Source organism: Hemibagrus wyckioides, linkage group LG15, assembly GCF_019097595.1.
Source record: "Hemibagrus wyckioides isolate EC202008001 linkage group LG15, SWU_Hwy_1.0, whole genome shotgun sequence".
NCBI classification, from domain to species: Eukaryota; Metazoa; Chordata; class Actinopteri; order Siluriformes; family Bagridae; genus Hemibagrus; species Hemibagrus wyckioides.
In genome coordinates this window covers 6,976,786-6,993,458 of record NC_080724.1, presented here as the reverse complement: position 1 = coordinate 6,993,458, position 16,673 = coordinate 6,976,786, and the positions used below count along the sequence as shown (strand labels likewise).

Here is a 16,673-nt window from a genome sequence, read left to right as displayed (position 1 = left end):
GTTCAGGAATTAGAATGATGTGTGAGGAATGCATTAGATTGTAACCTGATTGTGTGTGTTAACACTCTGCTGTTTAGGTACTTAATCAAATTGTAGGGGTTGTGTTTCTGTGGTTGTTGTTAGACGCTGAAAAGCTCACCAGGAAATGCGTTGAGACGATTGTTGAAGAAAAGAATGTTTCCCCCTCTGGGCTAATATATGTGTAGTTGTGTGTGAGTTAGTACACTAGCATATCAGATGCTGTGTGTATGTGTGTTTGAGTGTGTGTGTGAGAGAGAGTGATGTCCAGACTCGTTCTTTCAGTAAGCTATGCATTCTTGAGATGGGACAAGGATGAGTCACTCACTGTCTTAGTCCACCTGGCACAAACACACACACACACACACACACACACAGACACACACACACACACACTGAACTAGGCTGTAATTTTGAGGCCAGTTGCTGATGTAGAATAGTTAATACTTATGATGCACTAATACAATTTGTGATACTTGAGATACTCAGAGGTTATTTCACCAATACATCTTTACTGACAACAGCATTAAAGGTAAAGCATCCTGTAGTTTGATATACTTTGTACACTTTACATACCTACAGTCCTATTCAGCTGTGATAAAATGTAATAGTTTTTGTTTGGTTTTTGTTTTTTTTATTCTTGCTCCTGGGAAATCTTTAAGAACATTAAGTAATGAGTAGTCTTGAAAAAAGAGAAGAAAGAAACCTTGAGGTTTAACTCTCTCACACACACACACACACACAAACCCTCCCCCTACTATTCTGTCTTTTTTCGACTCATCCCCCAACATGCATGACCACAGATCATTGCTCTTTGAATTCACCATGACCATATTTAGATGAAGAAAAGGGAACAGTGGTAGTATGATTGTTTACAGATGCTGTTGGCGCTAGCAGTTTTACTATATTAAAAAGTAACATTGCTTTCCAGTTAAGAACGAACCAACTACAGTATATTAGTTTTCTTATAATAATGAGCAAAAAGGTTATTGTGTTTTTAACTGACGTTCAAATTCATTTCTGAAGTATGTTAAAGTATGCCACAAACTCGAGGATTCTCAGCACTACATCTCCAACCCTGGATGGAAAACGTGCAAAGTGATTTCACATGTTAATTATATTCTTGAGATCATTTACCTTGGCATGACCGAGCATGCACACAGCATGCCTTTTGTCAAATTATTTTTCTCCTTGTAATTCATAAAATCCTTGCATTCACTCTCAAAGCTTAGGATGTTTGTCTGAGTTTGTTCCTCTTAAAATCTCCCAGCTATCTTGAGATACACATACATGTAGTTCACACAAAGCCTACACCTCTTCCTTGCACCACCCATGGTTTAAACTAGTGTTCAAAAAGATACAATTTGGCCAAATATAAATTTAAGTGATTGATTGACTGATTGATTGATTTTTTTCACTGACAGGGAGTGGGGCACTGGCCAGGGTAGAGGAATTCCAATAGGACGATGACTTTAAGCGCAAATCTAAAACAGTGGAAAAGTGGCTTAGAGAAAATTCCGTCCTAGAGTGACATAGACAGAGCCCAGACTTGACCCCAATTAAATTGATCTCTGGAGAGACCTGAAATTGGCAGTCCACCAGCGATCCCTGTCTAAGCTGACAGAACTTGAGCTTGTAGAGAAGAATGGCAGAAATTTCCCAGATCCAGGTGTGCAAAGCTTGTCGCATCATACCCAGAAAGACTCGCTGCCAAAGGGGCTTCAACTAAGCACTAATTTAGAGGCCTGAAAACTTTTGTCAGTCATATTTCATTTTTTTCTTTTTTTAATAAATTTGCAAGTTTGGAATACTTTCTGAATACACTGTACATACTTAATGAGTACTATTTGCTCTGTGTCACTGTAAACAAGTTTGTTTTGAGCTATTTTGGCTTATATGAGGCCTCTAAGTTCAGATTCCATGGTGTCTCAGTATAATAGACTGTCAGCCAGCTGGGGTGGTGAGTGACTCTTTTGGTAGACATGAATCATAAGTCCACATACCTTTTTTTCCACCCCTCCACAGTGACAGCAGGACACTCTCCAAACAAAGCGCTGAAATCATGCTGGGTCCCAAGGTCCTTTAAAGGTTGCGCTGAACTTATTAGCACTGCCTTTACATGCTGATTTCAAATTGGAAACTTGAAATGCAAAATGTACCACCAGCCTTTAAGAATTTCAATAGATTTGTGTAATAATAATTATAATTATAATAATAATCATAAAATAAAGCTGCATTAATGAATTCAGTGCATATAGTAGTACCCAGATGCAACAAAACCTCCTTTTTATTTGACAGTGTCCCAATGTTCCACATCCTTTCACTTCCTTCCCGTGATGGCTTGCTTTGATTGCTGTCAGTGCTGTCATTAACTGGCTGGTATGAAACAGATGTCCTGTCATCCTGTGATGTGTATTACCCAGACATTGTCCTCTCTACACATGAAGTCCATTCCATAATTTTTCCTGTACATTTACAAGGACTACCAGGAAGTTTTCATTTAATTGCTGCAAAGTTCAGCCATATTTTATTAACCAGATTCTTTCATATTTGTTGTACATCTTGCAAACGGATATTATACTCAAATTGTATTTTTTGTTGCTGGTAAAAGATTACTGACAGAAAAGGAACCTTCAGTCTTGCAATTATGCTACTGCTAGCAGTTGCAAGGCTGTTCTTGAGCTCTGAAGAGATTTCAACTTTATGGGCCACAAGAAACAAGTTTGTGGCTAATGAGTGATTGAAAGTTACATTCATTTGCATGAAGTTGTGTTCTTGGTGGGCCAGAAACCACTAGATGTGGGGAAGAATCTCCTCATGGGATTGCTTTAGCAAGTGGCCCAGATCATTTTTACAAACCCCAATTATTTAATGTGTCAGTGACTCAAGTATGCAGAACAATGTCTCTGGCGAACAGCTGTTAACCATGGCCTATACAGTTTTTCTGTTTCCGATTATTTCTGTCAGACGTCATAGAAACCAAACATGAGGAAACGAAACATTTGCATTTTTTTATTTACTTGTATGTTTGAGAATTTTAGTATGCTGTAAATTACATTACGGAATGTTGGCTTGTAAGAGCTTCAAGAGCTTACAGCTGTTGACCATTTAACTTACGACTGCATGGGGATGTTTTAAACATCCTTTGGAAAAAGAAAACACATGTAATAGAGGAAGAGGCAGATCATCAGTCTTCATAATCCTACTAATGCAATGAACCATGAATGTAGGGTACTGACCCATATCTCTCTAAGTCCTCATCACAGACTGTTTTACTGTTATTTTACCTCATTCTCATAAAGACCAGACCAGAAAGTGCTTGGTTTCAGGAATGCAGCGACTCTTGTCCATGGCAACACCCTGACCTGCTTCTGTTGAAGCAAATATTGACTCCTGCACCTCCTGTCACAGTGATCCTTGTTGATCAAAGGGCTCAGCTTTGGGCCATGAATACAGATAGCATTATAGTCAGCACTGTTTGGAGGTGTTATACCTGTTATACCAAAAGTGGAGTGAATTTGTATTTCATTCAGATACTGTATAATAGACTGTTCAGTCAAGCTCATTTCATTTGGAAAATTGTTTTCAGTCTTATGCCTTTGCTCACTCAGCCTTGGTTTAATAATTGACTAAACGGTGCCTCACTTTCAAATCTACAAAAAACTTGTTCTTCTTTGCAGTGTTGATTTTGTAGCTCTGTGAAAGAGACATAGTGTATAGACATTACTAGAGTTATATAATGTAAATAACGAGCTGAAACTGACCCGGTGTCTGTCTGCACAAAAGTGCTCACAGTGAGTGGGAGTTGGACAAGCTAACTTTGTCAACAGTGGAGTGTCTGTGTACAGTGCTGTGTGTATTAGAAAGGGTGTACATGAAGCAGGATTGTGTTGCATATTACTATTTGTTCTGTTTTTTTATTCAAGGTCATCCCATTGCAATTCAGTGCTGATTAATGCAGTAACTTAAACAGTGACACTTTTACACATTTTATGGATAAATGTTTGTAATGCTCTGGTCATAGTTTCTTTGGCTATTAATATGCAATATGCAAAGATGTGGGTGCATTGTTATAACTCAGAAGCTTGTGTCAAAACTGGTGTTATTTAGTGATCCACAGATGGAGCCTGACCGTGACCTTTGAATGCGATTAGAGAATTAAATGGCAGATAATCTTGCTGGAGCAAGCATTTGGATTAGTTTGCCATTGTCATGGCATGGGATGAAAGCCTCCTACTTTCATTCATTCATCTTTAGTAAGCTGTTTATCTTGGACTGTGTCCCAGGGAATCCAGAGTCTGTCACAGAAATACTGGGATATTTCACCATGGATGGGAAGGCCAGTCCATCAGAGGGCCATTATGAACACATATGCATTCAAACAATGGGGCAGTTTACTATATAGTCTGATTAAGTGCAATTAATAGTCAGTGGGAAGAAACCAGAGAACCTGGAGGAAACCTATGCAAAGACCGGAGGAAAATGCAAAAATCCACAGACATTAACCTGGGCTCAAGATCAAACAGGGCACCCTGAGGCGGAAATGCTACCGAATGCACTACCACCCACTGCCACCCATTTAGATTTCATTACAATAAATTACAGCTAGAATATCAAGATGGAAATTTTTCCAGTCTAAATCTGTTAAGTTAGGCATTTTTACAAACGATGGGTATACATGCATGGAAAGATTACGCTGTAGTTTACCTTCTATAAAATAACCAAGAAAGAACCCTGTACTATTATATATTCTGTCTTAAAGATTCCACCATGTCCTGTGGGGAAAAGCATTACATTTTGAAGATACTCTAGTAAGATCCCTTTTCTGTTGTCCTTTGTCCAAAGCAAACTACAATTCTATTTCCTGCTTTTTTGTGGTGTGATAATATAAGTATAGTTTGAAAATGCTTTGTGAATCAAACATAATAATTATAGTCACTGACCAGAGACATTACTTAATAGACACATGTCTGGAAATCTAATCAAGTCTGAATAGACATTGGAATGAAGGTTTTTTTAAAGACTTTCAAGCTTGCTTTTAGTACTAAGATCTTTTAGGCTGTTCAAGGAAGCATAAATCTGTTTCCTCTTAAATTTGGTTTTCTCACACCAAATCACTGCCATATCAGCCTTACCCACTGACCCTGAAATGTGTCATGTTGATGGCTAAGCCTGTGGGCTAAACTGTATGACACAAAACTCATCACAGCAACCCTTCACTCAGATGGTGCAGTTAGATTTCGACCTTATATGGTATTCAAACGTTTTTTTTTCGCATGTTCTTTTGTTTTTAATTCTACTCAACCACAGCTGAACAAACTGTTCCACACATTCAATATGGAATCAGTGCAAATGCATGAAAAGCAAGGTGTCTATCTCCTTGTACCTTCTGTGATGGTGTTCTGCTCTTCTCTAAATGTCACAAGCACACAGTGGCAGACAGACTAATGGATTCAAAATGGTGGTTTTGTTTTTCATTTACTGAAGGCTGCAGGTTTTGTACCTGCTCTGAGGGCTTTTCTTAGTGTGTCTGAGTGATAAACAGCTTGAGTGAGTAGGATGTAATTAAAGAAGGCCCCAGACCAGCAGTAACACTAGAACCACATTTACCATATTTATAATGGCAAAGACCTTGAAAAACATGGCATTTTAAAACTCTTTTCAGTCTTCTAATGTGTGCATATTTCAGTTAATAGCCTCACAAGTAACCTGCCTTGGCATCCCATCCAGTGTGAATATCCAAACTGCTCCCTATACTCATGATATATATGTTTATTTTTTTTATTTTTTAAACTTGCATACATGGAAAGAGGCATTTGGTAGTAAAGAAAAAATGTATGTAAAAATACTTCATTATTTATGTGGATGAGTCAAATGAAAGCATTTATTTTTGTTTTTTTTGTTTGCTGCAAAAGATAGTAAAAGGAGGAAAGTAATGTGATCTCTTTGACTTTGACCATGACATTGCAGTTGTTCCTGGTTTAGTTTTATTATTTTAGAACCTGATGATTTTCCTGCACATCAGGAACGATGCACTCTGGAGTTTACTCAAGATGGTGCAAAAACCACAAATAAAAATTTTGCAGGCAGAAACATTTGCAAGAACCTATGAGAAACAAGACTGCAGTAATACATAACCACAACCATGTTCAACCATGGTGAGCAGAAAAGCATCTCAGAACACACAGCAGTTCACATACTGAGGCATATGAACTACAACTGCAGAAGTCATCATCACGCTCCATTACTCTGAGCCATGAGCAGGAATTTGTGGATACAGTGAGCACAAGGATCACTGAAGGGAGCAAAAACAACACCTGGTTTTGTTTCACAATATTCAGTTGTAAAGTTTCAGCTATGCCATGTCAGGTCACTGAGATCACATTTTTTTCGCTTTTCCCCTCATGGTGTCACATTAGTTGAATGGATGATTGCATGACTGAGCAAATGTGCATGTGTTCGTATTAAAGTGTGTATATTGACATATTGGTAAATGTATTGCATAGCGATTTCCTAACAGATTTCAATATGTTTTGGTTTGGTTAGAGCTAAGCATTGGCATTTCTAGTTTGGGTTTGTTTAATTCCAGCTAGATCAGGCTACAACAAACAAGACTTTGAAAAGCTGTTTTGGAATTTGCTGTCCCTCTACCTTAGAGAGTTCATGTTTCAGAATATTTTGTCATCACTGTTGTTTTTTCTGTAGTTGAGGGAAACAATGCTTAAGAGTCTTTTGTTACCTTTTCCACCTCCGCTCAAGTAAGAAGGTTTGAATACAAAAAAAAGGCTTGGATATGTATTGAATCTCTGTCTTTCTCCTGAGGCTTAGCACAGTTTGCTAGACAACAAAATACTTATAAGCACTTACATAAATTTGTATATAATAGTGAATAGGTATATAATGCAAAAACTACAGATTGTGTGGGTTTCTATATGCACCTAAGCAAATATTTCAAGGGCTTTTTTTATTCATTCAGATGCCACTTTATAATTATATATAGAAATAACTGTCTACAGATTTGTCTGGGAAGGTTTTCAGTCATGCAGGTTAAGTTGAAGTGTCTAATAGTACTGGCATGTCTTGGCAAGTGGATCTTAATTTTATTTCATAACCTTTCATTAGTTGGAGATGTTAAAATCATGCCCAAGCATAGTCACCAGGGCATACTCCTATGATGCATGCCAGGAAATACATAACATTATATAAATCTGATAGTGTTTTTAGCTGCTCTGTTGTCTCTCCCCCACACTAACTCTCAAGCATGGATTACAGATGATGATGTAATCATACAGCTTGCAACATGCACTGGCTCCAGAATTCCTCCTAACAGAAACATGCCCCATTTCTGAATTCGTCCCACTGGGAACATGCACCAACCCCCAAACTGCTCCCTCCTGAAACAGCTGCTCGGAGCCATGAAACTCTGATCCGGTGGAATCTCCTCACCTGGCATATAAGAGAGAAAGCTCCATGCTGTTGTCTCCAGGACAGCTTATCATTTGAGGAAAGGCTGTACCATCTGACACATGAAAAATGTTGCTAGTTCAAGTTTCAGAGGTGCTTCTTCCCCATCATTACTCACAATGACAATGACTCAGACACTTACTTAGGAATAAAATCTATTGTATGTTCCCTAAAAGCACTAGATTAACACAGCACATTTTGTGCCGAATTAGGCCTCGTCACAACAAGCAATTTAGACAAAAGTTGAACAAACCATGACTGCTGCTGTCACTACCTATCGTAATTGAGGCTGGCACATTCATAGCCTGAGGCTGAAAACCTGAATGTGGGAGGTCACAGTGTATCTTGTCGCCAAATTGCTGACATCCAAATCTATTTGTGCACAGTGAGAGATTGATCAGTCTTCCAATTGTGTCTGGATTGAACTAATGAATCACTGAGTTGTGTGGACAGTGTCTGCAAAAACCTTACCCACGTTGCAGCATACCACTGTGCTGTGCAACTACTACCTCTATGTTACATTACAGGACATAAAAAACAGGGTCAACCATTCTGATTATAGAGAACAACAACTGCACTAAATAAATGGTCTGTAGTCAGGGCTGGAAGTTCTTCCTGCATGAGATAATGTTAGATTAGTCAGTGCTGATCCTGATTTATGTGGATCAGCTCCAGCAGAGTCAACTAAGGACACAGCATCACTGGATTTATTGTAGCTGCTGTATTATCTTTTTCCTTACCATGAAGCACAAATGCAAATGTTCTAGTGACCATGGATTGATTATTTTGAACATATGGCATTAGTGAATACTAATTAGAAATAATAGATTTTTTGTTTTCAGCAGGTTTGTTTTATTGGCCTGCATATGAAAGGTAAAACAAAGAAGGTATTCAAAATGATTCTGATTGTTTTTTTTTTTGCATGTACTAACTTGGCTGAAAAACTATACTTGGGTTAGTATTTAACTACAATACAACAGTTCAGTAATCTTAACTGAATTTCAAGTGAGGGGTTGGTTACGAGTTGGACCGAAATCTCTGAATATGAGCAACAACCAACTGGTAATTAGTTCTTTTCTTTATAAAGCATTCTATACAATCAGTTGTCATGCTTTTTTTTAAAAAACATGCATTACATCTGATGACTCTTGTGGTTGTTACAGAAAGGCCTAATTTTGCAAACTGTCATTTGGTCCTGATCTGGCCATGCGTACAAGCCTTGGAATTAATCCAAGTAGTGGTTTGCTTCCTACATGAAACAGCATTAATATTAAAGGACATGGAAAGGATACACATCTGCTCCATGCAGTTCCCTTCACTGGTGAACCACATGACACAGTGCTTGGTCCTTTTTGATTTTCCTTCTATGCCTGCTCTCTCATGGTTTTTTCATGCCACTGCTATGCTGATTACACACAACCCCTGCTCTCCTTTCCTTCCTTAGACACTCATGTTTCAGCACAAATCTCAGCTTGTCTGGCAGACATGTCGTCATGGTGGGCAGCTCATCAACTGAAACAAAATCCCAGAAAAACTGCACTGCTGTATGTCCCCAGAGATACCTCCCTCCATCAAGATCTTGTGATCTCCTTGGAGAACTCATGGTTAAACAATTTAACAATGCTTTTACCTACCCAACATGCTCTTCTCATATTGCTAACTTGGGTCATGTAGGTTTCTCATGTATAACATCAAGAGGATCTGCTTGTTCTCTTCTTCTTGTCTAATGAGTGGACTAATGCAACTCGGCTCTGGTTGGGATTCCCCTGCATACCATTCAACCCCTGGATGCAGCTCTGTTAATTGTTTTCAATCCGCCACTTTAACCCATCAAAACAATAATGCTTGCCTATTCAGTCCTAAAGCAGATCAGAAACCATCTACCCGATGGGGCTTATCAAGCTCTGCTCAGCACCTGATTCTCGTGCTAACACAGCTCAACTGGACTTCTTATAGCTGTCCAAACAGCTGAGTCACTGCCCTGTCTTCAAATGAACAATGAAGGCCCACCTTCACTACTAAAAAAACAGATCAAAGACCCATCTCTATTCATGTGAGGATATTTTGTAAATGGTGATTAACAGACTGGTTTTTAAGTCTCTTTAGATAAAGACATCTCCCAAATGTTGTAAAAGTAAATACACCAGCTTTTTATATCACTGAGAATAGATGAATGTTGAAGGCTGCTATTGTATCGTCATATTCCAGGAACTCTGCATCTTTTTTCTTCCTTTCCTGATTTGTTTCCTTTCCTGATTTAAAAAGAATGAGTTTTATTCATTGAAATAAACTATGTTTTTGGACTGGAAAATATCACAAGCTGTTTAGGTAACCAGTCACTTATTTCAATAACTAAAACATGTTTGTACATGTTTGCTATGACTGTGTTGTACACTTTGCTAGTGAGACATCAGTCCTGATAACCAATGACCTACAGTCAGTGAGGAGGTGAAGTGAATTTTATAAATAATGTTGGTTAGGTGATATTTTGGAACAACAATAAATTACATTTTTATCTCTAATAAAAATCTGTTATGAACCTCAGAATCTAGGAAGACAAGCCCTACAAGGTCTCTGAAGATACACCATATGATCACATGTGCTTGTTGAAGATCCCATTCCAAAGCTGATTCCCCTTTGCTGCCTCCATTCTTCTAGGAAGTCTTCCCACTAGGTTTTTGAACATAGTTGTGGGAATTTCCCCATTTCACCACAAAAGCATTGAGTTTGGCCACTGCTGTAGGGAGTGTGAAGGCCTTCCATTTAATCCCAAAGGTGTTCACTGGGGTTGAGGTCAGGGCTCAGTGTAGACCAATCGAGTTGTTTCACACCAACCTTGGCAAACAATGTCTTTATGGAGCTCATTGTTGAACGTTTGGATCCCTTGGTATCCGAAATATTAATGCTAGAGCAAAAAAAAAAAACACACACATTCCAGATAATTGTGTGCTTTTGACTTTGTGGCAACAGTTTGAGGAAGGCCCAGATATGGGTGTGATGGATGTGTTCACATAGATTTAGCTATATAGTGGATTTCTTGAAATTAATTTATAAAAATTATATGTTTACATATTTTAAAAACAACCCATTATTTATTTGATGTTTTATTTGAATTTGATTTTGATTTCTGTACAAAATAATAGAGCTACCAGTATACTTGTGTTTCTGAAGAAAAGTGAGAACTGAGAATTTAGAAGTAGTACTAGCAAGCAGAGACTTGATCAGACTAGCAGAGTAAAGAGACAGGAGAAAATGTAGTGTGTGTGTGTGTGTTTATGAGGGAGCATAAGGGTGTTTGTGGTGGTAAAGAATGTGTCTGTGTGTGGAGGGGGGGTATTGTAGGAAGTAACAGGTATTTATAATGTGAATGCTTGCGTGTGTGGTGTGTGTAAAAAGGCTCTGAGAAAATGTCACTGCATGAAGATCAGATTGCAACAGCTGGCAGTGGTGTGTGAAGGGAAGCAGCTGTTCACCCATACAGTATGGCAAAGCTTACACTTTGTGGATGACCAAGAATTACTAGAGGTCATGGCTCATTGCTTCCTCAGCATTTTCGTTTCTTTTTTGCTGATTTTAACAGCAGTGTTAACCACACCACGTTTTTTATGCAAAATTAATTGATTGATTTTTTTTTGCCAACGTGCTTATTAACTAATAATTTTAGAAAAACTGTACCCAAGTTTTATTAATATCTGTATAAAATGTTTTCTTTCTGTAGGTTTAAGCCATGGGGGGAAATAAGAGCAAACCCAGAGGGCTGGGCCAACACTCTCAGAGTTTGGATGGCACCGTCAGCATGAACAGTGGGGGTAGCAGCAATGTGGGGCATCACCACAACTCGTGCCAGCAGAACTTCACACCCAGCCGGACCCCTGCAGTGGATGGCTCACAGCATGGTGCCCAGAACATTACCAATAATGCTGATTTGCCCTTGTTTGGAGGAGTGGAGTCCATGACCAGCCTCACATCACCTCTTCGTAGCACATTAACAGCAGGTATAAAAATAGCAATATTAGTAATGCCTGCTTTACATTATACTAGTTGAGAGTCCCTTGTTTGTGGGAATGACAGTGAAATGTTTAGTCAATGTAGAGCCAAGTGCATTCTTGGAAAGGTGGCCTTTAGATGTGGTTCCTCAGAGACAAGTGAAACTGGATCAACCTAGTTTCGTGTGATTTATTTATTTATTTATTTTTCAGCATTTTTTTCAACTTCATTATTAAATAAAGGCTGCCTTCATTTTTAAGATGAAAATAAACATAATAAGAGATGTCTTTTAGTGGGATTAGGTCTATGAGGTGGTAGAAGTAATTGTAAGTAGTAGTACATTGTTAACCAAAGTGACCTTTAACAGACCTAGTATTTTATCACAAATGGAGGTGCATCAGTAGTGATTAAAATGCCTTTATAACACCCCAAACCCATTGCAATGACTCCACCTTATCAGACTTTCAGATGGTATTTTTGGGAATGCCTGCAAAATCTTTACATTACTTATCAGACAGAGAGTACATTTCCAACATAAGATTGTTTCATAGCATGACTTGCAGAATATTAGAGTTTAACACTCAGTGTTTTATGAAAGGAAGGTAATTCTGTCTAGAACAAGGTTGGAAAATTGGAAGTTGGAGCAGAGGAAAAACAAATTACTATACTATTTTCCAAATCCTGCCACCTGCTGCATTACCCACATAAAACCAAGGACTGGTCTTGGCTGATTGTAGGAACTATTCCTTTTAGACATGTTAATTAGCTTAAATGGATGCTACACAAATAGTTCCAAAATTATGAATTTCATAAACAGTGGAACCATTGTCAAAGCCGAGTAAAATACAGCATAGTACAACAAAAACACTAATTCTAATACTAGCACAACACACTCACCTTTCAAACATTTCATCAGACTAAAATGAAGACGCTAGGCAGACTTAAATAACGTTGTTATATATGATGAGACAGCAACACAGCTCATAGCTGATCTTTTAGCCAAATAATTTCTACCTTTTTGTACATGACATGTTATTATGAGATATTATCAAGGGAGGTTAAGGACTATGGACTAAGCACTTTTGTATGTTGCTCTGGATAAGGGCGCCTGCAAAATGCTGTAAATGTAAATTATAGCTATATAAAGTCAGCCTTCCCAAGGATTCAAATACTTGCTAATTTACTGTCTGTGTTAAAAAAAAAAAAAACAGATTAGCTCATCATACTAGTGGACATTAGCCTAGTTAATTGGACTTCCAGCCAAGTAGAAAATAGGACTGGGCAAGAACATTGGGGCTTTTACTTGGACGGTGACCAGGCTGTTGAATTTATTTATCCACTTCTTTAAAATGTTTTAAAAATATGTTTGGAGTGTCTCAGTTACTTAATTTTTTTTTGTCTTTCCACAGGAGGCGTGACTACATTTGTGGCGTTGTATGACTATGAATCACGCACTGCGTCTGATCTGTCATTCAGGAAAGGAGAACGGCTTCAGATAGTGAATAACACGTAAGAAAGCGCACACACACACACACACACACACACACAATCTTGCACAAACACTGATTATATATCACATTTTCTTCTAGACAGACATGCATATGATCATCCTCCCTCAGTCAAGTGCACATTCAGACACACACATCTATCCTCTGTCTGTACCACCAAGGAGTGTGTAACCTCCCCCTTCAGCTACCCCCCCATACTCTCTGGTAACCATAGGAACAGGCTCCCCCTTTAAAGGCTGGAGATGTGCTGGAGATGGTGTTTTTGGTTTTGTTTACATTTTCCTTACTTTTTTCTTCACTGCACTCCTTTTTAGGGGTTTTCTGTTCACAGCTGCACATTCCCCTGATCCAGCCCCCCACCCCCTCCCCCCCCTGCTTACCCTCTAGGAGTGAAAGGGCAGTTGCTCTCTTCCAGAGAACAACAGAGAAAGCAGCAAATCTGCCTTAATTAGAAACAAGGCAATCAATTTAAAATCCCTTGTTGCACATGCAATGGGAAGCGGTTATCAGAGATGGTATTATAAACCCGTTATACTGCATTATAATGAGAAAACAAGGGAATGGAACAGGAGCAAAAATCACCATGAACATAATCTCTCATAAATATGATTTATGAATGTTCATTCCACACGTGAATGTTCATTCCATAAACTGAGCCAAGGACATGAAGGTTTACATTGGGGAAAAAAAGATTTGTGGTGGCATTAGAGGTAGGGCTAAATATTTAAAATGGCCAGTTCAACATAAGAGTCAGGCCAAAAATGTGAAGACTGTTACTGTGGAATCAATAGAAGAGCAGTGGAGCATGATGCTGTCCCTTGCCACACACACATACACAATATGCACACATACATATGCGCGTACGCACACACACAATGGCCTAGGCATGTCAATAGCAGAACCATTGTAGTGTTAATGCTATCTTTTGTCTACATACTAGTATATTGATTTTACTTTACACTGATGCCTGATCTCCTCATTACATTAAAACATGCTTCGATAAGATGAATACAAGCTTTTAAATAGGTTGTTTTCTTTTTTCTTTTTTACCGACCTGTTTAGTCAAACACTGAGAGTTCCTGCTGTCTCTTTACTCTTTGGCTTCATGGCTTTGCTCTAATTCCTGCTATGTCTGTTTTTTAATCACAAACCTATTTCACACCTCCTTCCTCCATATCTCCTCTTATGTGCGGACACTGTTTAAAACAGGAGAAAGCTGAACTGCAGGTAGGTAAATACTGCTCGCTTTTACCTCTTGCTTGATTCATGTCTGTGTCTTCAAAATCATTTTGCCATGCTCATCTGTTTATCAAATATAGTTTTACACTTCTGGGAAAAAAGAGTGCATGGCAAGCTGGGAAAACCCGTCGCTGTGGCTGAGCTCTGCAAATAAAAACAAAAGCTGACCAAAATAGGTTTCTTTTGGCCTAAAGCATACTTTGACACCTCATCGTTAAGAAACCATAAACATATTTCACCACAAAGGCATGTTTTGTTTACTAGGCTATTTTCCAGCAAAGACCATTTTCATAAGGATCCTTATTATGCTGGTAAAAACAGTCTATATAAACATGTCCAAAACCTGGCTAGGTAAGTGTGATTTCCTCAGAAAGTGGATTTCACACTTTGATCAAGCTGTTAGTTGCGTTACATAACAAAATAGGCTTACCTATAGCCTAATCAATTCAGTTTGTAACAAGAGACTCTTATTTGAGAGAAGTTTCTATTTTGCAGTTTAAATGGAATCTTTAAATGCAGTTTTCTACTTTTTTACTTTTGGGTGTAGCCAGACATGAAATGTGAAGGGTTTTTCCAGGCCCCCACACGTATACTGATGTGTCTGTGAAAAACTAGCATTCCAGTTTTCTTTCCCCTAAAATGAACCATTTTGGAATAGCATTTGTATATAATCTATATACACTACCAGTCAAAAGTTTGGACACATCTTTTAATTCCATGGTCTTTCCTGATGTTTATTTCTTTCTACATTGTAAAACAATGCTGAAGGCGGTCGAAATACACAATAATCTCGTTTGAACAGTTGATATTGAAATATGTCTGCTACTGATGCTCTGTAAATCCTTCATAACGGCTCTAATCTGAGGTGCTGTTAACTGGTGATTTCTGAGGCTGGCAACTCTAAATGAACTTCTCCTCTGCAGCAGAGGTAAGTTTTGGTCTTGCTTTACTGGGATGGTCTTCATGTGAGCCAGTTTCATCATGGTGCTTGATGGGTTTTGCAAATGCACTTGACAATACTGTTCTTGCAAGAACTATTCCAGAACACCTGACCTTCGTGTCTTAAAATAACAACTGACTGTTTTTTGTTGCCATTACATATGGATTATTTAAGTCCATGTGTGTTATTTCATAGTTTTGAAATCTCCAGTATTGTTCTAGAATGTAGGAAATAAATCCCTAAACAAAAAACATTGAATTAAAAGGTGTGTCCAAACTTTTGACTGGTAGTGTATGCGACACATCATACGAGATGAAGGAGAAGCAGTGTGTGCCCTTTGCCACAGATCACATGTGCTCTACTGTGTTCACTCCCATGTAAACATGGTACTCGCTCCATATTTGCATAAAGTTTGATGCTCTGCTGGACTCGCCCACAACTAGTCAGCAATGGTTGCTGTCATGTCGCCTTGAAATCTCCAGCTCACATAAAATATGGATAATCTCCAATCACTTTGTCTCTGGGAGATAATGTATGTACAAACGCAGCATCATTTTTTCCCATTAAAATTGAGATCTTGAGTGTGATGGATTTTCTTTTTCATTTCTTCATTCACAGTTTTTTCAAACACATGACATTGAGTACTTTTATAACCCACCCTTTTTAGATTGTGACCAGTCATGTAGTAAAGATTAAATAACCTGCAACTCATGACACTTGTTCATTGTGACCAATTCACTGTAATGTAGAAAGAGACACTGTGTTGTTATGTTGCCCGTTATCAATCATGCGCTAACAGGCATTTTGTAATGAGTTTTAAGAACGTGGGAGATTGCTCATAGAGGGAGGTTGTGTGTTGAGTCAGCAGCAACTGTGATGTGAAAATGCCAGCATTATTGCTCCAGCCAAGGGAGGCTAAATCAGGAACTTCCCTGTTTTTTTTTTAACTCAATGTGGATGTTAATAATTCACAGCTAAAAGAGCCAATATTTGTAGAATAATGCAGTAAATTCATTTTTGTAGTCTGTTCTGTTTCAGAGTATTTTAATAAAACTTAAAAGCACACAACACAGCAAGGTGTCAACGATTACATTTATTATTTTGTTTGTAGTTACGTCATGGAACATCTATGCATCAAGCTAGTTCCTGTTATCACTTACTTTATAACGATGCAGCTTGTCATGTTACCCAGAAGCCATAAAGCCCTGTATCACCTGACAGCTGATAGAGTGCTGACACTGGAGAGTCATTCGAAAAATACTAAACAAATCCCTTCTCATAAAAAAAAACCCTCACCCTATCATTATTTACATGCTTTTTAATCCATTTATGTGGATTAGCTGTTAATGTTTTAGACGGAGTGCGTTAACATAAACCTGTGATGTGCCTTGCAGATAACATTACTGTCAGAGCTGCTGTTATAGACGATCCTTCAACACCTTCTTAACACCTTTTTTATATAACTATTAATTATTGCTTTGAAATAGTTACTAGGCTTCATCGAAATATGAGTGGAG

General features: G+C 38.3%; 1 protein-coding gene across 3 annotated transcripts in view; it reads left to right on the top strand.

Moving 5' to 3' along the window:
- The window catches only part of src (v-src avian sarcoma (Schmidt-Ruppin A-2) viral oncogene homolog), a 40,939-nt gene that overhangs the window by 11,410 nt on the left and 12,856 nt on the right, over nucleotides 1-16,673 (top strand). For 2 of the 3 annotated variants that reach the window (XM_058409937.1, XM_058409938.1), the window contains exons 2-4: nucleotides 11,201-11,477; nucleotides 12,879-12,978; nucleotides 14,187-14,204. In XM_058409937.1, the coding sequence (XP_058265920.1) occupies nucleotides 11,210-11,477; nucleotides 12,879-12,978; nucleotides 14,187-14,204 (386 nt within the window). In that variant the 5' untranslated portion in view covers nucleotides 11,201-11,209. The remainder of the gene's footprint in view (nucleotides 1-11,200; nucleotides 11,478-12,878; nucleotides 12,979-14,186; nucleotides 14,205-16,673) is intronic. The other variant, XM_058409939.1, reaches the window with a different exon arrangement.